Genomic DNA, 23,268 nt, shown 5'->3' with positions numbered 1-23,268 from the left:
TCCTTTAAATATAACACAGTATACTTATCAAATTTTAATATTTCTTGCTCTATACTTTTTAGAAAGAGGATTGACAATAGTTTAAGGCCAGCCTGATCTACATATTGAGTTCCATGCTGGCCAGGAGTACATAGTGAGAACCTGTCACAAAAAAATAATAAATAAATAAATAAAAATAAAAAAAAAACCATACAAACAAAAAAAATCCAATAACAACAATGAAAAAAATTTTAGAGTTAAAAATAAGTTTAGAAATCTAAGATGATTTTAGTAGCAAGTGGGGTGTTGCAAAAAAAAAAAAAGTAAAGTAAAAACTGATATATATCTGGCTCCAAGTAAAAATATATTAGACATATTAGCATGATAACATTAATTGGAGAAGAGAAGGCAGTGGGGCAGAAAATGTGAAGAAATGAAAGCAAAAGGTGAAAGACAAATTCACATTAAAGTCGCTGGACCAGTGACAAGGTAGATATGAAGATAAGGCCTCTGCACACATCACAATCAAACCACTGAGAGCAAAGATAAGGAGAGACCTGAGAGCAGCCAGGGACAACCCGTGCTGTAAAGTTCAACAGTGTGCACCACTGTCGACTTCTCACCTGGAAGGACGATGTTCAGATGCCAAAAAGAAAAATCTCCACAGAGCCAGGGCTACAAAAAAACAAACACTGAAACACGGTTCTGTGTCCAAGAGAGAATAAAGACAAGGAAGCTTTTGAATAAAACTAAGAGGGTTCACATTATTCTGCTGCTCCCCGAGAAATGCTGAAGAAATGTCATCTGCCTAAAGGGAGGCGGTATCAGAGAAACAATTAGACCTTCCACCATAAACGTTAAGGGGCATCTTTCTTATCTCTTAAAATACACACCGGTTTAAAGCAAAATTTATAAAATTGCCCTGTGGGTGTATAGTGTAGTGACAAACATTACATAAAGGATGAACAGGGATGCTGGTACCGGATGTAGATACCAGACCTATAGTACTGATGGTTTCTATACTGGATGTGCAGTTGCAAGGTCTCTAATTAAGTAGCTTGTGTTAAGTGGTTATTATTAGCACGAGGCTCTAACCAGTTATACTAACTGGCCAGCCTGGAAACTAGTTATATTGTAATCTCTAGAGAGACTGTTAATATGTAAGACAAAGAACTGGAGCTAAATACAGATAATTAAAATGGGATATGTTTGAGTCAGGGTCTCTTATGACTCAGCCTGTATAACCCAGGCTGGTCTGAAACTTAGTATGTAGCTTGGGCTGATCTCAAACTTTCAAATCATCCTATTTCAGCCTCTTGGGTGTTGGGATTATAGATGCCTGTTAGCATGCCCATCCTAAAGTGAATTAGTAAAAAAATAATCAAATATACTAAAAGGAGACAAAAAAGATAGACACATACCCAGAAAAAAAAAAAAAAAAAGGTAAATCATGGCAGACCAAAGTCTAACCATATCAACTGCTGCATTAAATGTCTAATAGAGTGAAGAGGAAGACTCAGTTATATGAATGTATTTTTAAATGCAATGACATAAAGCCAGACATATGGTGTGCATCTGTGGTCTCAGACACTCAACAGGCTGAGTGAGAAGATCACTTGAGCCTAGAGTTGAGACCAGCCTGAGCAACGAGTGAGACCTCCATTTTAAAATAAAAAATAAACATAAATATTCAGTCAATAGGGGAAAGGAAAGTAAATGAGGAGAGAAGACACAGAAGCGATTGATTAGCAAGCATGACGTTAGGTGACGTCCTCAACTTAAGCATTAGCAGAGATACACGGGAACATTCACAGCGATAAATGTCAGGCCACCTGAAGATGTCACAACCATAAAAATGCTTCTACATGCAATAAGAGTTTCAAACTCCACAGAGCAAATTTTAACAGAATGAAAGGAAGACAGTTCTGTAACTGTAGATAACAAGAAGCCTGACCATCCCTTTTAACCAACAGAAAACTGTATAAAAAGGAACAAAGTTAATACAAGGCGGTATGAACAATATCACCAACAATCTTGACCTAGCAGACACTTGCAGAACACTACACCCGAATCTGCAAAAATGTGAAGCATGTTCACTAGAACAGACCATGAAGCGAACGTCAATAAATTCATGGAGATTGAAAGCTAGCTCCTAGCCCCTGACAACGACTGGGTACAGATGAAGTGTTGAGTACCGGAGGCCAGGGAAGGGCAAGGAAATGGTGCTGAGACAAACAGGCAGTCATCATATCAAATATCAGATGTTGGAAGGTGGGTGGAGGGGACAGAGGCACCATTTACCTACCTGGACCCAGCCCTCAGGCTCTGGCTTCTTTTGTCATATCCAAAATGCAGTTAGTTGCCTCAGTCAGATTGGCTTGGGCACTGATGCTCAGAATCTGGCTCCAGGGCTTCCTGGTTAGCCCCTTTATCTGCCAGATCCATGGCCAACTTGCCTTCTTTCCTCTGGCCACAGAAGACAGACGTCTCACAACGGACTGAAGTGGTCACTGCAAGGTAAGCTGCTTGCGTTAAGGGCTCAGATTAGGGTGGGATCATTGTGACCAGAGCCTCCAGAAGGTGAAGGACAGTCAGAAAAGTTAGACCTCCTCTCTGACCTTGTTTTAGGTGTAGGTGCCTAGCTGGGAGCAGCAACCTCAAAGGGGGCCAGTCACAGGAACACCTCTGCCACTGCTGCTTCTGATGGCCAGGGTGAGGGAAGGAAAGGCTCAGTTTTCCAAGCAAGTATTCCCGACAGGGTGGGCAGTGTTGTCAGGCCCTGGGCAGTGGAAATGGGACGCTTGTCTCTTATGCTCTGATGGCTCCAGGGGGTTGCTCTTTCTCCCTTTACTAAATGAATGCTAAATGCTTCTTTCTTAGGGAAGAAAACAGGGGTCAATACTTCCTGGTGCTGGGGGCTGGGATCTGGAGGTTCCATATGACTTTTGAGAAAGTCTCCAGCATTGGAAGTCCTATACACTGGTTTAGTCAGATTGCCTTAGTTCTTGAATACTGATTGACCTCCCCAGGCCCCATTTCCCCCTTCTTCCAAATGAGATAGACAGTAGAATTTACAGGAAATTGCTATTAGACCTCATTGGGGTTTTCATACAGCTTTTGGCAATACTCATTATTATCATTACGGGTGGAACACCAGCCATGGACCTGGATTCCTGTTTGAAGGTGTAAGGCATAGACAGGTGCAGCAGCCAGAGTGCCTCCCTGCCTGCACCCACAACCCCAGTGGGAAATAGGAGGGAGTGTCTGGACTTTCCAGTTGAATGATTGATTCCCTCTGATCTCTAAGGCAGGGGTCACAGGGAGGCCACCAGCCTTTGGGACCCATTGTTCTTCTTCTCTGAGCTGAGAAAGATGTATTCTCCCCAGCCCTCCACTTGGTGCCCAAATATGCACGCACAGGCAAACGTGCAAGTTCAGGAGCCAGTCAGACCATAGATAAACAAACCCTGCCCTCCGGCCTTGATTAATCACAAAGAGCTCTCAGAGCTTCACAGTGGTCAGGTGATGCCCGGCTCTCCAACTTTATTGTTCCCAGTTCACAGATGAGGAGGCTGAAGGAGAGAGGGAGGGAAGGAGGGAGGGAGGGAGGGAGAGACAGAGACACAGAGAGAGGCAGAGAGACAGAGACGGGGGAACTTTTTGATGTCCCATCTGGAGAGGTGGCATAGGTCTCTCAATCTGTGACCAACCATCTAGTGCAGACTTAAGGCACCAGAGCAGGGAGGACAGGTGAAGCAGCAGCTGGTAATGGCTGCTCTCTCTCTCTCTAGATGAGCATCACATCCCAGGTAAATGGAGCAGAAGTCCTTGGCTCATTTTGTCTCTTCCTCAGGCAGGGTGGCAACTGTTTCAGCAGGGGCTGGGACAGTCCACCTTCTTCCATAGCTGTGACTTTTGCTTGACTGGTGGGTACTGGATGAGAGGGAAGCTGGAAGTGAAGCATTCTCCCTATTTGGTGGGTGTTAGGTGGATGACTCATGATCAAAGGGCACAAGAACACAAAGACACCCAGAGCCCTGGTCATCGTCACTTGCTGTGCCCATGTCCTTAAGCAGTGCCTTAGTAGGTCCTACCTTCAATCCCTCCTCTCTCTCTCTCTCTCTCTCTCTCTCTCTCTCTCTCTCTCCCTCTCCCCCCCATCAGTCTTCCCCCACTACCTCTGAAACCAAAACCAAAGCTTCCATGTAATCCAGTGAAATCACTCTCTTTTCCCAGTAAAGACAGAAAACTAAACAGATTTCTCAGTTCGTTACTGAATAAAACGCAATGGTATTTATTACACAGGGCCCAGATGGTTGTGTGCTCACAGATTAGCAAGAGTTGGTGTACCTCAATTTCTTCCTGAAAATAAGCATATTCGACTGATCTTGAGAATTGTAACAAGGAGCAAATGAATGCATGTTTGCTACTGAGGTTATTGGACATGGGAGAGATCGGCCTCAGTCCAACCTCACTGTACTTTTCCTGTTTCTTCAGACCTTCTTCTCAACCCAGGTACCAGCCAGCCGACACCCAGAACCCAGTGTTGCTTGTAGGAATGGCAATGGCAACATGGACGACTTTCGAGGAAGGAGACCTGTGCAGGGGGAGGGAGACTGAAAGAAATGGGGGATACGTGGGTAACTATGGGGAGGAGGTCCCAATTGTGGGACACTATGGTGAACCGAGCTGGGTGGGGTGGGGGGCTCAAGTCAGTGTAAATCCGTGATTTCCAGGCCTCTGGAGTCCCTTGAGGACAGGAAGGCAGCGAAGATCTTTTGTCTAGGGCCAACCCCAAGCCAGGTCTACCATCTGTGTGAGTGGAATGACCCAGTCTGTGCACACACCCTGCAGTCTGCCACGTTTCTTCCCTTAGACCCTGGTAGGGGCATCCAGCACCTTTCAGTTCTTCTTCTCTGAGGCTTTCATGGGTCAGCACTTCCAGGAGGTGGAGTTAGAAAACTGCGAGCCCGAGCCTGGAGACCTGTTCCTGTTCAAGTTGCGGTCCCCTAAGGCACAGTGGTGCGGGGCCCACGTGGGTGTTTACTGCGGCCACGGAGAGATCATACACTTTGAGGGTGAGCAAAAGAAATTTGGCCACTCCTGAGCAAGCTGTGCTGGGACAAAAACTGGGACGAAGGAGTAGGTCTCTGAAGATGGGGGAGAGAGGGTTGGGCACCAGGATGTGGGGCTTCAATTTGAGGAAACGCTGAGGCAGACTACTGACGCACCGAAGCTAGCTCTGATTTGCTCTGATTTTGCTCTGATTTTGGGCCTGCTATCCTCACAGGCAGGTCCTCCAGCAACAGTGGAATACAAACGTTTCTGGGTTACTGTGAGGGTGTCGTGTGTAAACAGGGGCACCGAGCTCTGCAGCGCTCCAGACAGCTCTGGCGTGTGCTACGCAGACGCGGTGGCGTCGACCCTAGGCTGCTGGAAAGCCGCGTGCAAGAAGCCATGAACAATGATCCTCCTCCCTACCATCCCACTAGCAGCAACTGTGTGCACTTTGCACTGAACCTGTTGGGCTTGGACTCAGTAAGTGCCTCTCTTCTATCTGCACACATCCCATCCCAGCCCGCATCTGCTAACAAAGACACCTAACCAACTTGCTCCAGCATAATTCAGACGATTCCCCTCTCCACTGCACCCAGACCAGGTTCTTTTCATCTTAAGCTCTTTACTCTGGAAGTTTAAAAGTCCCCAGAAACAAATAGGAGTACCTATTTGTTGAAGTTACACACTTTGAAGCCGTTTTTGTGCCGTCATTGCCAGGTAGACCTCAGGCTCCTGTTCTTAGATCCTGGACAGATATATTTACTGAATATGACCAATCTCCAACCTAGGGGCTGGTCCAACTCCATCATTCATTTCACAGTAGAATTTTCTATTGACCCAAAGTCTGCCTTTCTCAGTTCTGCCCTTTTCCAAACAGTCCACCAATTCTGATCTTAGAGACTTGGGGATCTTAGTCTACAAATCAAGACTCGGTCCTTGGGAATTCTTTCATTTTCTAAGCATGGCCAGGAGTGCTCAATCACTCAACCACATGTCCAAAACTCTAGCCCAAAGATATACAACTCACATATCAGCTTAGTTCAGGGCACTCTCTCTAATCCAGACCTAGCTACCATCCTTCCTTCTTTCCCTCCTTCCTTCCTTTCTTGGGTCTTGGGAGCTAAGCTTGACAAATCACAAAGTCCTGGAGACCTGGCAATTACCCCAGACCCTAATCTGTTTCTTCTCCCTTCCCTCCTAGATGTCAATGTACAGGAACCTAACCAGGGATTAATGTGACCGTGGGCTCTCCTGCATGGGCCAGAAGAGGCTCCAGAAGGGATCATTAAAGTATTTCCCAAACATAATTAGGATATTAGAGGTTCTCTCTACTCCACCTGGAACTGCTTTGCTCCCAGAATGCCCTTAGCACTTGCTTCCTGGGTTAACCTGCCCTTAAATTCCACCTCTTCCAGGAAGTTGCTACGCTTCCCAGTGAGTAAGCAGGTTATCCTTAGAGGGATTTAGGGTGTATGAAAAAAGTTGGAAGGGCACCCACCCTTAAATCTCCAAGGCGGATATTCCAACCCATGCCTTCTTTCAGTGTCCTTCCAGTACGACCTTCTTTCAGTGTCTCCCCCCGCCCCACGTCCCCTCCTTCACTGCATGGGTGGGCGGGCCCCTGGAGGTCAGGTGATCAGGAGGGCGGTGGCAGGAGGTCGGCATCCCTCCAAATCAGCCCAGCAGCCTCTCTTACTGTGAGACCTTTAGATGCTTGCAGTTGCTTTAAGTGTAGAGACACGGGTTCCAGGGAGTTCTGAGAGATTGGGACAAGGCAGGCGCTGCTCCTCCTTCCCCTGTCGACTCGTCTCAACCCTGCACGCCGCAGGTGGTGCGGGTCCCTTTAAGAACCTTAGCGATCGGCCCTGATTGCGGAATCTGCGCGCTGCCTCCGCCGCCGCACAGATTGCAGCTCTGCAGAGCTAGGCGTGCATCCCCTTCCTCGGCCCAAGCCCAACCGGGCCGCTCAGCCACCCCTCAGCGCAGATCCATGTCGGCCGCTCCGGCTTACAGCGAAGACAAGGGCGGCTCAGCCGGCCCCGGGGAGCCGGAATATGGCCACGACCCGGCGAGCGGGGGTATCTTCTCCTCCGACTACAAGCGGTGAGCAAGCCCGAGCGGGCCGGGTGCGGCTGGAGCGCAGGCACCATGGACAGCGCCCGCGAGGTTGCGGCCCAGCAGACCTGGACCCGCCCTGCGCGCTCCGTCGGGTTCCCGCCGCCCGGCCACTTCTCCAGTATCTACGGGGGCGAGGAGGAGGGGGGGGGAGGTCGGAGGGGGGGGTCCAGAAACCTGAGGCTGGCGGGGGAGGGGCCAGCCAGGCGGGGTTCTTAAGAGATAGCTGAGATGATGTATCTACTCTTTTCAGCCTTTTATTCGCTGGGTGGGTTGGCTCAAAGTGAAACCAAAACAAAACCCCCAAACCCAATTCTGTAGGGGAGAGGTCTGAATTGGTGAAGTGGAGTTTGAGTATGGTCCACTCCAGGAAGCTGGCCCTCCTGTACCGGAGGAGCCCTCCTCGGTAGACTGAGAAACTGGCTCCTCCTGCAAATTCATTTCTCCACCTTCCACCTCATTCTCACTCCTGCCCCTCGACAGCCCCCCCCCCCCCCCACACACACACATTGCCCTATGACTCAGCTCTACTTGGTTTGGTTATGGTTCGGTTTCTTACCTTTGACTCATTCATTTGTTCATAAATTCAATAGCACATTTATTAAAGGCCTGTGAACCTGCTAGTCGTGTAACAGAGTAGTGAACAGAAGCCAACAGATTGCTCCAACTAGGAGCAAAAAATGAAGCCCTGACAATTCAAGGGTCAGGAGGGGGAGTGCAAGACATGTTCCATTTCAGGGAGGAAGGTACTCACATGTTAGAAATGGGTCCGGGGTCTCGGGGAAATGACCACACAATCCAAAGCACAAGGGGCAAGTGACTGTACTTATGCAGAAGGGTGATTCTACAAACCTGTAGGCTGGCCTGTGAGGGTGTATTTAGGTTGGTCTAATGGAGGCGGGAAGACCTACCATAAGTGTGGGTAGCAACGTCCAATGAGCTGGGCAGCCAAACTGAATAAAAAGGAGAAAGTGGGTTTCCGACTTACACTGCAGACAGTGACTTTACTGCTACTGTGAGTCTAACCGAATAACACTTGTACTTCACAACTGTGATTCCAACACACCAAACACTGACACTGCCTGACACACCTTGGTGCACACCAGAGATTATCCCTGGAGACTGACATGCTATGAACTGCTGCACTTTTCAACTGTACATACAAAATTGTCTGCTCTTGGGGAAATGCAATGGTTTAATTACAGAAATAAAGACTTAATATTGTCCTACTGTCATTCCTCAGCGTGTATCAGACTAGTATAACCTTAGGTTATAGTGTTACACAAACACCTCTATCATATAACTAGGCAAATTAGCTTTTAGTCCTGAGTGGTAAAATTATATGTGTACTAAATAAATGTTTTGGTAACTTTTTATTATTTTTATATGCATGTGTGAGTGTGCACATGTGTGTGAAGTGTATGTGTATAGTGTATGTGCACATGTATGAGCAGGTGGGCATGCCATGCCATCAGACTACAGGAGGATATCTTTTTTGATCACTGTCTGCCTTGCTCCTTTGAAGAATGGTCTCTCACTGAACTAGTCTTTTGCTTTTTTGAGACAAGGTTTCTCTGTGCAACCCGGGCTCTCCTGGTGCTCTTTCTGTAGAATAGGCTGGAATCGAACTAGAGATGCACCTGCCTCTGCCCCCCACCCCCGTACTAGGATGAGATTAAAGGTGTGTACCACCACTGCCTGACTTAAACTAAGTCTTATATTCTAACACTCTTAATTGCTGAGTTATTTCTCCAGCCCCAATGAATTGTTTTAAAATAAATTTCTTTTTGATTTATTACCAGTAAATGTTCACTATGTATACCTGTAAACATAGAGTCATGTAAAAAAATTCTCAGTTGCAAAGAGGAGATGCTAAGTAGAAAATGTTTAAGGGGTCCTGATCTAGACTAGGAGAGGCAAAGGGAACTTAAGGGCTTACTTTTCTATTGTTTGATTAAATATCTGACAGAAGCAATTTAAGCAAGGGTTTATTTTGGCTCCTAGTTTGAGAATATCCATTATGGCAGGGAAATATGATAGCAAGAGTTTCAGGTAGCTGGGCCCATGTCATCCTCAGTCATGAAGCCAGGAGGATGGGGCTTCATGCTCTCTCTCTCTTTCTCTCTCTCTTTCTCTCTCAGTCTGCTGTAATCCTTTTTGAAATGTATTATTTTTACTTTATGTGCATGGGTGATTTGCTTGCATGCATGTCTGTGCACTGCATTGTGCCTGTGCTTACAGAGGTCAGAAGAGGTTGTCTGGTCCCCTGGAATTAGAGTTATAGACAGTTGTGAGCTGCCATGTGGGTGCTGAGAATTGAACCAGGTCCTCTGGAAGAGCAGCCAGAACTCTACCATTGAGCCATGTCTATAGGCCCCACTTTCTCCTTTTTATTCAGTCGGGCTGCCCAGCTCATTGGATGCTACTACCCACATTTATGGTGGGTCTTCCTACCTCCATTAGACCAACCTAAATACACCCTCACAGGCCAGCCTACAGGTTTGTTTTTTAAATGATTCTATATCCTACAAACTGACAGCCAAGACTAACCCTACAAACTGGCTTTGGAAGGACTGATGAGGATTGAGAGGTTGGGCCAGAATGAATGGGGGTGGTGGTGGTGGGGGGGGGGGGGCTGTATGAGATTTCTAGGGAAGAGGGAAATACAATTCTGAGAAAATTTAGGATTTGTTATGGCTATGAGATTTGGAGTGAAAAACAAAAAAATAAAGAAAAGAAAAGAAAACAACAACAATCCTCTTCCCCTGAACTTCTCCCTGAGCCTGGGGTGGGTTCAGTCCCTCTCCCTAGCCATCTGTGCCCCCTGCCTCCTGTGGCTTTGCTTCTGAGCAAACCAGAAGAGGAAACCAGATCCTCCTAGGAGGCAGTGTCTGGTTACTGAGTTTCAGGGCGGGGCCTTCTGGTGGCAGTGGGCAGTGACAAGCAGTCCCAGCTCAGTACTCTTCTGGAGCTGGACCTGATGCCAGATGCAGCGATTCCTGCAGCTCCCAGGGACCGTAGTAAGGCCAGGGGCCAGAGGGGCCGATCAGGAAGAGGCTTCCAGTCCTGTGCTAGGCCCTGAAGGTGGGCCCCCACCCTGGTACCAGGCCTTGAAGCCTGAGGAACTTCGGTGGCTGCAGGCTCCTGAGGAAGACACAACCCCAGAAACATTGATAGAAGAACCTTGTCCTGAGGTTGGCCAAGGCCAGACCCAGAGCCAGCCACTAAGGTACAGAGGGACAATCCCGTCTCTACCCCTAGAGAGCTGAGGAGGTCAGGGGATGGGTAGCTGCTACTGTCAGCCCAAATCTTTCATGTTTAGCTCCTCAGGTAGAGGGGCACTAGGTGTTCAGTGTCCAGGCTTGGGGGCTGCAGGTGGAGGTCATGGACACCTGAAGGCTGAAGAGGATGACCAAGGGATATACAGAAGCTGAGGGAAGGGAGGTTGTAAAGCAGTCAAGGCTTGAGGTTCCCACCTTGACTGTTCTCTCCCCCATGAGCCCTGTCTGGAGTGCTCTCAGGATAAAGTGTGGGGCAGGAAAAACAAAACAAAACAAAACAAAACAAAACAAAACAAAACAAAACAACAACAAAAACCCAAAACCCCACAGCCCAAGTTTGACTAGTCTGTCTGGGTGGTGGACTGTAACTAGGGAGGGAGCCCATTAGCCACTGGGGAGGTGGGTGGATATGTTTGATCCTTAGGTTATCTGTGATACACCTGAGGGCTCTAGCCACCATTAGGAAAGTCTGCTAATCCAGAGCAGGTCAGGGGTCAGGTTGGAAGGAGTGGAAAGGTAAAAGGATCTGACTGGGAGATGAATATTTCATGACCACAGGGCACTGCTGTGAACCTCTCCCTCTCTTTGCCTCCTGGAAACTTGAATCCAGTGGGAGGAGGGGGAACAACAGAGGAGTGAGACCCATCTCTCCCCAGAAGGGAAAGGGGCAAAGGCCATCTCACCCCGAGGTCTAGTCTGGGTTGTGGGCATTTGAAGATCAGTTGTGTCTGCTCTGTTTTTAATACCCAGCTCCTGAAATGCATTCGTGGATTAGTGCATTGGGGGTGGGATGCCCTGGGGTGTGTGCATTTGACAGGGGCCTGAGACATTTTAGGTGTGGCAAGGACACCCTGGTGTGAGGCAGCTTCTGGGGAGCACAGAGTTACAGGCATCTGAGCCTGCTCTGTCTACTGCAGTCCACTGCCCTGTCCCCACCCCCACCCCAGGTTGGGCCTCAGGATCCCCCCCATATGTCTTAAAATACCCTTGCCATTATGGTGAATGAGCCTTAAGTGACCAAATTTATTAAGGTTGTATATGTATTAGATAGGGCTGTGGTGTGTGACTGTAAGGGGCCTGTGTGTGATGTGTATGTCTGTGGATGGGACTGGAGACTATGGAGAGGTCCCTTGTAGCATATATATTATAGGTGTGTAAGTGAAGTGTGTCTGGGGCTTTATGCACTGAGAGTTCTTCTGTGGCAGGATGCTGTGTCGCTCGTGTATATTTCTGTGAATTTGTGTTTTTCTCTGGGATTTGTGACTGAAGTCTCATGTATATGATTATCTGTGTCTATGAGGGATGTGTGTGGAGTATGGCTCTCTCTCTGGGGTATATGCATATCCACAGGGGTGGACATGTGTGTGGTACATGTGAAAAGTACTTGATTGTTAATTAATCATGGAGTGTATTTGGAGGGGTATAGCAGTGCACACTTGCACACTGGCAAAGCCGCTGCCCATCTCTGTCAGCTTCCAAGATTCTCAGTACTGCCAAAGTCCATCCAAATAGTCTGTGTGTCCGTCTTCACCTCAGCACACCACCTCTGATTAATTGATAACCAGGTCTATGTTTGGGGGGTGCTGTGTGACTTTTCCTGGAGTGACATGAATAGATATAGATCCACCCCAGATATGGCACTAAAGAAACAATTCTACCTAAGTCCAGCTCAGTGAACCAGGGAGTTCCAGGAGTGTGGGTGAGCAGTTACCTACCGTAGCATGGGCAACTCAGAGGCAGCTACGTCACTGGAAAGCCTACTCCAGCATGGTTGACAGCTCACAGAGGCAGCATCCTGGGCTCCCCCCAGACTTCTGGGTAGGCCTGTGGAAGTCTCTTCTCTCCAAGATGGTCACCGATACATAACTTTGGGGAGGGACCTGGCAAGTCTTGTTTCTTAAACATTTTATTTCCTTCCTGAGTTGTAAGGAGCCTGCCTTCAGGAAGGACTATTTCTTAAGAAATAGCTATGATTCCAGTAGTGAGAGGGACTAAGTGGTTGTCTTATTCTCTTTGCTTTGAGAGCACCAGAAATTTTCTGGTCTTGGGGGCATCCACCCAGGCAAAGGCATTTTGAATTAAGATGAGCAGGGCTGGGTGTTTTCTTCTGCTGGGCCTCTGCCAGCTGGCAGGGGCCTCTGTGTTCTGGAAAGCATTCCCTTTCTACTTTGTTTTCTGTCAAAAAAAAAAAAATCTCTTCATAAGAGCCATTTCCTATTTATATATGCATGTGTTTTATTTACTTGGGCTTACACAAGTGCTCATGAGTGTGTGCATGCACACGTGCACACGAAGGCTAAGGACACTTGCTAGAGTTCTTGGGACATGGGTTATTTTCTGTTAGTCTCATACATGCACCCTTGGCCCTCTGTTCCTGGCTCGCTGACTTCTTCATTCTTTGGTTTGATTTTTTTGAGATTGGGTCTCACTATGTAGCCATGGCTGCCCTGTAACTCATAGAGATCCATTTGCTCCTCCTCCTGAGTGAGGATTAAAGGTGTGCACCATCCTGCCCAGCTATCCTAGTTTTTCATGGTTGATGTATTAAACCAAAACCAAAATCAAACCCAAAACCAAAATCAAACCAAATCAAACCAAACCAAACCAGACAACACCAAACCAAACCAACCAACCAAACAACACCCTTCCCCTCCAACTCGCCCTCCCCCCACCCCTCCCGAGCTGGGTTGCTATTTTGGGGACATGGTCTCCTGATCCTCCTGCCTCCTATTCCTGAGCACTGGGATGTGCCACCATGCCTGAGATATGTGGGGATCAAACCCCAGGGCTTTATGGAGCTGAGCAAGCCTCTTAACAACTGAGCTTCATCTCCAGACCCCAGAATAGAAACTTTCTGTCGCAAGCCCAGTATGTTGTCTGTCGTGAGCAGGTTGTGATAAGGTTTTAGGGTCCCCGTGGGAAGAGGAGCGACAGGTCCTCTCCACTCAGGAATCATATATAGGATTGACTGTGAGATGGTCAGTTCCCCGAGAAGGGAGAGAGTACGCCAGAGACAGAGGTTTGATATTTAATTGCTCTTTAATAATGCACAGCAAACAATATATTATCACCAATGCCAAAGCTATTGTAACAATGAGATATTGCCACATTTCCTGTGCATTGACTCTATCAATGTCAGCACAGTTAACACGAATAATAAATTGTTAATTACCAAAGAAATAAGAATAGCAATAAGTACATCATTATTTATGAGTTATACGACCTGAGTCCTTATGACTGAAGTTTCTAGCAGCTCAGGTCCGGAGAGTGCTTAACCACGAAGATAGGGGCGTTGGTCTCTCGGCTGTCTCTTTGATGATCCATGCTGCAGAGTGCTTGGTCTCTCAGGCCTGAACGGAGGATCACGCAAGCCAGTCATGGCTACCAGTGTGATGAAGTGCTTGACCTCGAAGGCTGCTATCTTTCAGCTGCTGCTTTGATGGTGGGTGCAGAGGAGGCCTGAATGGAGGATCAAGCTAGGTAACCATGGGTACCAGTGTGATGAAGTGCTCCAGCCAAGGGCTCCTCTTTTATGCTTGAATTGGGGTTACTTCTGATGTATACGGCAGATAACCAGATGTGTCTGGTTATCTGTGGGCTATAACTTCATTGCAGGTGGACTTTGGTTATCATAATACTTTAAAACACGTCCAAACTTGTTTTCTGGACTTGTCCAGACTTGTTTTCTTCCCTATTACAATATGGAGTCAGCTCTGTTAAGGACCTGCTCCTTACACTTCCTGTCTCACAGTTCAGAAGGCCAGAAATCATGGTATTAGCAAAGTCATGTGCCCTGAGAAACTCAGAGGGGAATCCTTTCCAAATTCCAGTGACTTGGTGGCAATCATTGATGTTTCTTGACTTACAGAAGAAAACTTCAGTCCTATGTCTTTACAGTGTTCTCTTTGTGATTCTCTGTTGCTTTGAGTGGGATCCCCAGAGGCTCTAGGTGGGATGATGCATGCTAGTGGTCTTAGCACTCCAGGAGCTGAGACAGGAGAATCATCAGGCTGAGGAGGGAGTCCAGCTTGGGCTATATCAAGATGTGTCTCAAACTGAACTAACAACCAGGAGACACACTGGGCGAGGCAGCCCCCCAACTATGGTATAGCTTCATTTAACTTTAGTACAGGTAGTTCTTAATTAATGATGGTCCATCCTGCAAGTTTTGCTGAGAAAGTAGTGTGCATTCCATAAAAAGTATTTTGAGTTTTTTTCTTTCCCAGGCTAGCAATGTCCAGTGTGATATTTTGATGCTGTGCCTATCAGTCAGCTAATATAAGACTTCTGGGCACATTGAAGATAGGCCAGGCTACCCTGTGATGTTTGGTAGTCGCAGTGTAGTAAATATATTTTAATTTGTTTGTATCTTAATATGTTCACCTTACACTGGGTTTATGGACAAATATTCTATTACATGAAGAATCATCTTTATATATGAAGGAGTGTGTGTGTGTGTGTGTGTGTGTGTTTGGAAGCTAGAAGTCACCCTTGGGTGTCATTCCTTAGGAGTCATTCACCTGATGACTTTTTCAGACTGTCTGTCACTGGGGCCTGGGGCTCAGCTTTAGCCTATGCTAACCTTCCTGTCTTCACCTCCCCAGTGTTGGGATTACAGGCACTTTCTACCTCAGGCACTTTATGTGGGTGCTGGAGTTAAACTCAGGCTCTTATGCCTATGGGGCAAACACTTTACCAGCTGAACTATGCCCTGCCCACGTCCTTGACAATTCTGTTTCCAAGAATCCTGAGGCATCAGGGAGTTAGGACTTCAACATCCTTTCTTTTGGCCAGGGAACACAATCCAATCCATAATAGTGGCTGGCTAACATGTTTCTCCTGAAACCCTAATCTGTAGTTTGCCCAGTTTTACTCTCCACCTCTACCGCCTGGTTCTGGTTCCTCTCTAGACTGGACTTGGTTTGATTCCTGCCTGGACCCTGGTGATCCATGCCCCTCCCCCTTTCCTCATCTGACCTTCTGTACCCTCCTCACCCCAGGCATGATGACCTGAAAGAGATGTTGGATACCAACAAGGACTCCCTCAAGCTGGAGGCCATGAAGAGGATTGTGGCAGTAAGAGGGGCTTCCCATGGGTTATAGGTCTGGGTGTCCAAAGAACAGTGTCCCTGGGTGTGTATGAGGCCTTGCCTTAATCAATGTGTTTCCTCCACCTCCTCCTCTTTTCCCTATTTGACCCAACACCCAGATGATTGCCCGGGGGAAAAATGCCTCAGACCTGTTCCCCGCAGTGGTGAAGAACGTGGCCTGTAAGAACATAGAGGTAAGCACCATCCAGCAACAATCCCCAATCCCAACCCAGGACTAAACTCAAGGGGGGGCCAGGGCAAAGAAGAAAAGGATTCAACCCTTGGGGCTTGACCTATTCAGTTTGTCCCTGACCAAGAAGACACTGTCCTTATGTCCCTGAACTGGATGTGAATCAGGGTTGAGGACTGGGAACACACTCAAGGCTGCTGTCTTCTACTGGAAGAACCTGACCCCATGAACCACAGCTTCGTGGAGAGGTGGTGATGGCATCCAGGGAGGTGAAGGTTCCTCCCCCTGCTGGGGAATCTGCCAAGACCCCTGATCTCCCCTAGGTGAAGAAGCTTGTCTATGTGTACCTGGTCCGATATGCTGAGGAGCAGCAAGACCTAGCTCTACTGTCCATCTCTACTTTCCAACGTGGCCTAAAGGTCAGAGGTCTGCATGGGGTCTGGGACTTACTGGAACTGTATGGGAGGAGTGGGGCCAGGCAGGAGCCATGGATACTGTGTAGGCTCTGGAGACTTCTTCCTACTTGCAGAGGTTGGAAAGATCAGGCTCAGAGGAGAGTAAAGGATCATCTTGAGGCCTCAACAGGTAGAAGCCAGGCTTACAAAGAACTTGAAAGGCCAGGTGGTGATGGTGGTGGCACACACCTTTAATCCCAGCACATGAGAGGCAGAGGCAGGCAGATCTCTGTGAGTTTGAGGCCAGCCTGGTCTACATAGTGAGTTCCAGGACAACCAGGATGCACATTGAAACCCTGTCTCAAAACAACCCAAAAAGCCCAGACCTTAAGATAGGAACTGGGTGCACAGAGCCCATGTCACTCCACTTGAGATGCCTGTAATAAAGCTTTGTCTCGATCCATTTTCTGAGGCCACAACCAGATCATAGACTGGGTAATTTATAAAGAATAAGTTTATTCTTCTCACAGCCCTGGAAGCTGGATGGTCCAAGGCGGCACATGTTGTCATGTAGTGAGAGGGACACATACAAGAGACAGCCACTCTCAGGCCATTGATCCATTCATCTGGAGCCCTCCTGTCTCAGTCACGTCTTAAAGGTTCCACTGAGTCAAAGGTGGTCTTACTAAGCAGGGTATGGATTACATCTTAAGTTTTAGTAGAGACTTTTTTTTTTTAAACAGCAGGTTGTCCCCAGTATGAATCATTTGAATCCCAGACAGTGGAGTTCTCAGTCCTCATGTCTATGATAGAAGGGTATGAATTGTGACACATGCCAGGCACATGCCAGTCCCTTGAGGAAGAATTCTAATGATATGCCCTTCTCACCTTGGGCAGTAGAAACTTGGCCAAGGTCCTGGTCCCTGAAGCCATCAGTGACTTGAAGAGCCTTTTACCTTCGACCTGCTAGGGAGGGCAGAGGTTTTGTTGAGAGCCAGTTTCTCATGCAGGAGATTGGTCTCCCCCTGAGAGGCTGGCTGCCAAGGTCACTACAGAAGTCAAAGAACCACCAGCCACAACTAACTCTGGGAATCCCATTCTCTATACACTGTATGGCTAGTGTATAGAGACTGTATTCTAGTGATTCCAGAATTGGAAAGAATTGGTCTTTCTGCTTTTTAGCATACATAGGTCATTGCCATACCTCAGACACACAAGAGTATTTTTTAAAAAAATCACGCTTTAAATACCAGATCACATCTATTCCTACAGAATGAAATCTGAGCCAGACAGAAATTAAAATCACCTAAATGGAGGGACAGTGGAGATTCAGGTCCTTTAGAAGGAGGCAGTGGATGAAAACCCCCACTAAACCGAACATTTCCTGGTTGTTTGTTTTTGTCTCCTCCTCCTCTTCCTCCTCTTCCTCCTCTTTCTCCTTTTCCTTCCCTCCCCACCCCCCACATGGGGTCTAGGGTTGAATTCACAAAACTCATGTTCAAGTGTCCACTGGGTATTTGCTGACTGGTTTAGGTTCTTCCCTGGAGCGTACAGGCAGCCTCCCCTCTCCCTCCGTATTGGTATCTCTCTGAAGCTCTGATTATGATTGCCCATTCTTTCCACGTGTTCAGTTCAGATTTCTGTGAACGTAGGTCTTGGGGTACACCTCATCATTTTCATAGTCCCACACTTCTGTAGCTGCGGGGCAGACTGAGAACCAACTGCTGCTCTCTGGGGCTCTGCTCCGGTTGAATCAGCTGGGCTGGCAGGAAGGGTGGGCAGTCTGTTCTCAGGGAAGAAGGGTAGGGAGCATGGTTATTTTTATTTACATTAACTAGTCAGTGATTGAGTGTCTTTTTATCATACAAATACTCGACTGGTCTTTCAAATCAAAACCATGGGCTCCATCTCAGATTGGCAAGCAATCTTTTGTTTGAATCAAGATTACATTATTTTATAAAATCTATTCTGAAACTGCAGCACATATTTTGCATTTTCTTGAAATTTCTACAATCTGTGCCTTACCCCCTTCTAAAAAAATCTCAATTGGCCCAAGTCAATGAAAAAACAAACAAACAAACAAAGCCTTCAAAACAAAAACATACCAGAAACCCTCTAGAACAGTTGTCAACAAAATGCAAAATGTTCAAATATTATTTAGGTCTTGTAGGCTATAGTGTCTCAAACATGCAATTGTTAGATTTTGTGTTCAAGAAATGGACATAGTTATACTCTAATAAATCTTTATTTTAAAAAGGAAATGGGCAGCTAGCAGATCGTTGGGTCCTGAAGTGGCTCAACAGCCTTTGCTCTTGAATGTCTCCGGTACATCTCCAGTGGCAGGGACTACACTCCTTCATAAAGCCAAAAGGCATGCATACTCCTTTTCTCTTTTTGTTTTTTCAAGACAGGGTTTCTCTGTTTAGCCTTGGCTATACTGGAACTCATTCTGTAGACCAGGCTAGCCTTGAACTCAGAGATCGCTCCTGCCTCTGCCGCCCAAGTGCTGGGATTAAAATACGACTGCCACCACCACCTGGCTCCACCAGCCTCTCTCCTTTGTTTCCTAATCATTCATTACATTATATTGAAACTTCTGTACTATAATTTTTAAAATTTTGCTTTTAAAATTTGGTTTGTCTCTTGTCTAGCTCTCCCACTTTTCATGTGTGCATATCTATTATTTTTTAAAAATGATATTTCTTCATTTACTTTTGTGTGTGCAAGGATCTGTGGTGGTCAGATCTCCTTCCACCCTGTCAGTCCCAGGGATCAAGCTCAGGAGAATCAGGTTTAGTGGCGAGTGCTTTAACCTCTGAGTCATCCTGCTGGCCCATGTGTTTCCTCTTTGCTGATTGGTTATGCATTCCTAAACAATGCAGTACTGTTTTGTAAATGGCCTCATAACATAACCAGAGTTTTCTTTTCTAGATTATTTAATTTGGGGCCTGCCTGGACCATTGTGTACACTCAGGTTCTCTTTGTATCAGCTACCCTGAAACCGTATTTCTGTTTTTATCTTTTATTAACTCTTCTTTCAGCCCTGTGGTTGGCAAACAGATAATCTAGACTTCTGTCATTCTGTCTCTGTGGGTGACCCCTGGGATATCCTGTGAAACACACAGAGACAGAACTGTTTAATCAGTTTCACGGTATCACTAATACAGGATCTTCTGCAGTCCTGGAGCTTGAACCAGGGCCTCAAACTTGCTACTGCGCTTCCTCCTCAGCCTCCCTCACATGAACCTCCAACCCTTCCTCTTTTTTCTTTTGGTGTTTTGAGACAGGGCTGGCCAGAAACTTGCCATGTAGTACAAGCTAGCCCGTAACTTACAACTCTTCTTCAGTCTCCCGAGTGCTGAGGCTAAGATGCAGACAGTCATATCTGGCTCCTCCTCAGCCCTTTTTAATTTTTAATTGTTTTTTTTTTTTTTTTTTACTTGGGGACACAGCTTTACTAAGTTGCTCAGGGTGGCTTCAGACATTCAGCCATGCCTCAGCTTCTCCAGGAAATGGGACTGCATGTACCACGCCCAGTGCAAGGCTTTGAACTTCACTTCTGTCACTTAATTTGTGTCTCCCTCTAAGACAGTAAGCAGTTATTTGGAACATGGCATCGGCTTGCAGTGTGTGGCATAGAATGTCTCTAGGTTATCAGTTTTGTTAATAAACTAAGTTGTGGACCCACAGAACTGTATAGTCAGCCAGTATTTTTCTGTCTTACTTTGGAAGATCCTAAAAGCAAGGGAAAAAAATTTAATACCCTTCATGTGTAAAGGGCTATGAGGATACACAGATAAACTATGTAGTATGGAGTTTTCTGTAAGTGTGTGGTTTTCCTCCCAGTCCCAAGCCCCTGAAAATAATGACTCTGAGACTCAAATATATTTACAAATACCTAGGCCATATAGCTAGGCATGTTCTCTGACTAGTTTATAATTTAATAATCTCATTATTCTATGTTCTGCCTCATGGCTGTTTATGTGGTCCTTAGTTACACGTGACTGTCTTCTTCTGTATCTGGGGCCCAATCCTCCTGAGCCTGGCTCTATCCCAGAATTCTTACTGCCTATTGGATGTCCCACCTTCTATTTCCTGCCTCAGCTACAGGCCAGCTACAGGTCAATTAGCTTTAATTGACAGGTGTTGCATCCATACAGCACACAAGAGATTTTCTCTATAAAAACAAAGGCCCAAATTCTGCACCTAAAATGCTTACAGGATTATATGAAATCAAAGGCCTACATCAAGAGTGGCAATGCAGAGAAGTGTTAGGAAAGACTCCCAGAATGCCTTGCTGAAATCAAGAGCCATACTGATAACATCTACCAGGCTAATTACCTCTTCCCAATTGAAAACAGATTCTTTTTGTCCCTTGTGATCATTTTTGAAATTAAAAAAAAAAAAGAAAAGGTAAAACAAAGGAGACCAAGTTTTAGTGGCTGACATGATACAATTTGTTGTCTAAAATACAGGCTCCTGCCTTTCAAATAAATGCTCTTAAACCACACCATTAAAAACCAATCCCAGAATTTTGCCAGTGATTGCCATCACATTCACACCTGGTTTTGTGGGTCTCTTTATTCACTTGAGAAGTCAGGCTAACAGCTGACTTCCTGCAGCAGTCCAGCACTCCTGTCTACCATTCCTCATGATTAGGAACTGTTTACAGCAGTGGTTCTCAACCTTCCCAATCCTCGTGTGGTGACCCCCATACATAAAACTGTTTCCGTGGTTACTTCATAACTGTAATTTTGCCACTGTTACAAATAATAATGCAAAGATCTGACATGTAGGATATCTGATATGTGACCCCTGTGAAAGCAGTCGAGACTCATGGGTTGAGAACCATTGGTTTATAACCACTATGGGAAGATAGTGCAACGCTCTGAGGTCAGAGCAGGAGAATGCATGCCATTAGCAGGCACTGTGGGATATGGTCTGAACAGGAGACACCTACACGTGGGTTTGAAATATTAGAGAAGGGCAACTTTTGATGGGCTACTGGGGGAGGGGTGTGGAATTGTGAACTCTGGAGGAGAGCAGCTTGCATTTTCTGGCAGACTCTGCAGGCATAGGCAGATGCTGGCTCCTAAGAAAGCCTTTGAGAAGCTACGGAAGTTCTGAAGTTTTCTATACTTCCTGAAACAAAGCTGCTTCTTAACACACTGGTTTTAGCACCACGTTTTGGCAGCCAGAGCCAAGAGGTGGTGGCCCCAGGTGTTGTTTAACAACACTGTCCCTGAGACACAACACACACATCTATTCACCACACAGAGGGAGTCCATGACAGACCAAAGTACAGATACCATCCAAGTCTAGCCTGGAGAACCGTTACATTTTATTGGGGTTACTTACAGGGCAGAAATGACTCCCGGCAGCATTACCAAGGCTACCCCAATCGGCATAGGTGGCAGCTCACAAAAGCTGGGACCCTGGAGCACACAGCACAGCCTGCAGGCAGCTCAGCAAGTGTGCTTTCCAGGTGACTCTGATCTAAAGCTCTTGCAGGCAGCTCCACGGGGGCTGCTTCTCCCTGACTACAGTTGGTCTGGTCTCAGAGTCTTTGCAGCTTTGGCCTGGCTGTGAGTCTACTTGGCAGCTCAGCATCTCTCGGTCTGACAGGACTCTCAGCTTGTATTGCTTACTCTGGAAGGGAGGGACCCAGTCAGTGTGGCCGGTTTCAGAATCTTCTTGAAGCTATGGCGCTTTCCTGCAGGATGGAATGTTTCAATCTTAGAGGGAACTATACAGGACACCAAGGTACCAGACAGATACAAGCTAGCCCCTGTCAAGAGGTAGGGAAGCAAGTTCTGGTGTTAGGAGCAAGGAATGGTGTTTCCCAAAAGAGTGCGATCTTCCCCTTGGGGACAATGCCTTCTCAGGTCTCTGTCTCTACTTCTGCCTGTAGGATCCCAACCAGCTGATCCGTGCCAGTGCGCTTCGGGTTCTCTCTAGCATCCGTGTGCCCATCATAGTCCCCATCATGATGCTAGCCATCAAGGAAGCTGCCTCGGACATGTCACCCTACGTTCGGAAAACAGCTGCTCATGCCATCCCCAAGCTCTACAGGTGTGTCTCAGCTTTGCCCTTTGTCCTCCAGGTGCCGGGGTTCCTAAGCTCCCAGCCCATCCCTGACCTTACCACGGTCTTGCAGGCTGCTTCTCATTGGAATAAGATAGTTCAAGGATCTGACAAATACAGGCCAAAGATGAGGGTTCACATCTGTTGTGTGTGTGTGTGTGTGTGTGTGTGTGTGTGTAAGCCTGGCTGGGGCAGCTGTTGGGGAGCCTGGGGACAGGAAGGAACACATTCTCAGCAAATGTTTCTCCCTCAGTTTGGACTCTGATCAGAAGGACCAGCTGATTGAAGTCATTGAGAAGCTTTTGGCAGACAAGACCACGGTGGGTATTATGGAAAGACAGTGGTGAGAAGGGTTCGAGTCTTCTGCCCTTCCCATTCACATCACCTTGCCTTGCTTCTCCAGCTGGTGGCGGGCAGTGTAGTGATGGCCTTTGAAGAGGTCTGTCCGGAACGTATCGATCTGATTCACAAAAACTACCGGAAGCTCTGCAACCTGCTCATTGACGTGGAGGAGTGGGGCCAGGTGGTGATCATCAGCATGCTCACGCGCTATGCACGGACGCAATTCCTGAGCCCTACCCAGAACGTAAGCACGAGGCTCCAGCCCTGCGGAGTGGTGGGAGGTCACCCAGGGAAGATGTCCATAACCTCGGCCCTGTCTCTTTCAGGAGTCCTTGCTGGAGGAGAATCCAGAGAAGGCCTTCTATGGTTCTGAGGAGGACGAGGCCAAAGGCCCTGGATCAGAGGAGGCGGCCACTGCAGCACTGCCAGCTCGGAAGCCCTACGTAATGGACCCCGATCACCGGCTGCTGCTGCGGAACACTAAGCCGCTACTGCAGAGCCGCAGCGCCGCGGTGGTCATGGCGGTAGCGCAGCTTTACTTCCACCTGGCGCCCAAGGCAGAGGTGGGCGTCATCGCTAAGGCGCTGGTACGCCTGCTGCGCAGCCACAGGTGCGGGAAGCCCCGCCCCCTCCGCAGCCAGACCCCACTTTTCTCCCATCAATTCCTTCCTCCCCACTCTGTGGCTAACCTGTCTTTCCCTACCCACCGCCCCTGGCTCCAACTGAGGGGTTCA

At 47.3% G+C, this 23,268-nt stretch overlaps 2 protein-coding genes across 7 annotated transcripts in view; both read left to right on the top strand.

The window, feature by feature from the left end:
* The first annotated feature begins 2,381 nt into the window (after positions 1 to 2,381).
* Positions 2,382 to 6,326, top strand: LOC117709202 (uncharacterized). 5 transcript variants are annotated; one of them, XM_076936883.1, is made up of 7 exons: positions 2,382 to 2,496; positions 2,608 to 2,691; positions 3,771 to 3,788; positions 4,477 to 4,494; positions 4,856 to 5,057; positions 5,270 to 5,517; positions 6,239 to 6,326. In XM_076936883.1, the coding sequence occupies exons 2-7, from the start codon at positions 2,683 to 2,685 to the stop codon at positions 6,269 to 6,271; spliced, it is 528 nt and encodes a 175-aa protein (XP_076792998.1). In that variant the 5' UTR covers positions 2,382 to 2,496; positions 2,608 to 2,682; the 3' UTR covers positions 6,272 to 6,326. The 5 variants fall into 5 exon arrangements, with proteins under 5 accessions (XP_076792998.1, XP_076793011.1, XP_076793015.1 ...); XM_076936896.1 differs by having other exon boundaries at positions 2,385 to 2,496; positions 2,608 to 2,720; XM_076936900.1 differs by lacking the exon at positions 3,771 to 3,788 and having other exon boundaries at positions 2,385 to 2,496.
* A 334-nt stretch (positions 6,327 to 6,660) lies between these two features.
* Ap3b2 (adaptor related protein complex 3 subunit beta 2) overlaps positions 6,661 to 23,268 on the top strand; it is a 32,199-nt gene continuing 15,591 nt past the window's right edge. The window contains exons 1-8 of one of the 2 annotated variants that reach the window (XM_034503399.2): positions 6,661 to 7,140; positions 15,434 to 15,509; positions 15,643 to 15,717; positions 16,037 to 16,132; positions 22,020 to 22,180; positions 22,446 to 22,512; positions 22,596 to 22,778; positions 22,861 to 23,144. In XM_034503399.2, the coding sequence (XP_034359290.1) occupies positions 7,028 to 7,140; positions 15,434 to 15,509; positions 15,643 to 15,717; positions 16,037 to 16,132; positions 22,020 to 22,180; positions 22,446 to 22,512; positions 22,596 to 22,778; positions 22,861 to 23,144 (1,055 nt within the window). In that variant the 5' untranslated portion in view covers positions 6,661 to 7,027. Of the gene's footprint in view, positions 7,141 to 10,124; positions 10,382 to 15,433; positions 15,510 to 15,642; positions 15,718 to 16,036; positions 16,133 to 22,019; positions 22,181 to 22,445; positions 22,513 to 22,595; positions 22,779 to 22,860; positions 23,145 to 23,268 lie in introns of those variants that run through there. The other variant, XM_076936841.1, reaches the window with a different exon arrangement.

The sequence above is a fragment of the Arvicanthis niloticus genome, chromosome 1, assembly GCF_011762505.2.
Source record: "Arvicanthis niloticus isolate mArvNil1 chromosome 1, mArvNil1.pat.X, whole genome shotgun sequence".
NCBI classification, from domain to species: domain Eukaryota; kingdom Metazoa; phylum Chordata; class Mammalia; order Rodentia; family Muridae; genus Arvicanthis; species Arvicanthis niloticus.
The sequence above is the reverse complement of the archived record's forward strand: the minus strand, read 5'-3'. Positions and strand labels throughout refer to the sequence as shown.

Bases quoted from the DNA above. Each gene is read 5' to 3' on its own strand.
- LOC117709202 (XM_034503412.2), top strand. From the start codon at position 4,399: ATGTTTGCTACTGAGGTTATTGGACATGGGAGAGATCGGCCTCAGTCC. The intron at 4,495-4,855 runs GTACCAGCCAGC...TTCTTCCCTTAG, and splicing joins AGACCTTCTTCTCAACCCAG to ACCCTGGTAGGGGCATCCAG. The intron at 5,518-6,238 runs GTAAGTGCCTCT...CTTCCCTCCTAG, and splicing joins ACCTGTTGGGCTTGGACTCA to ATGTCAATGTACAGGAACCT.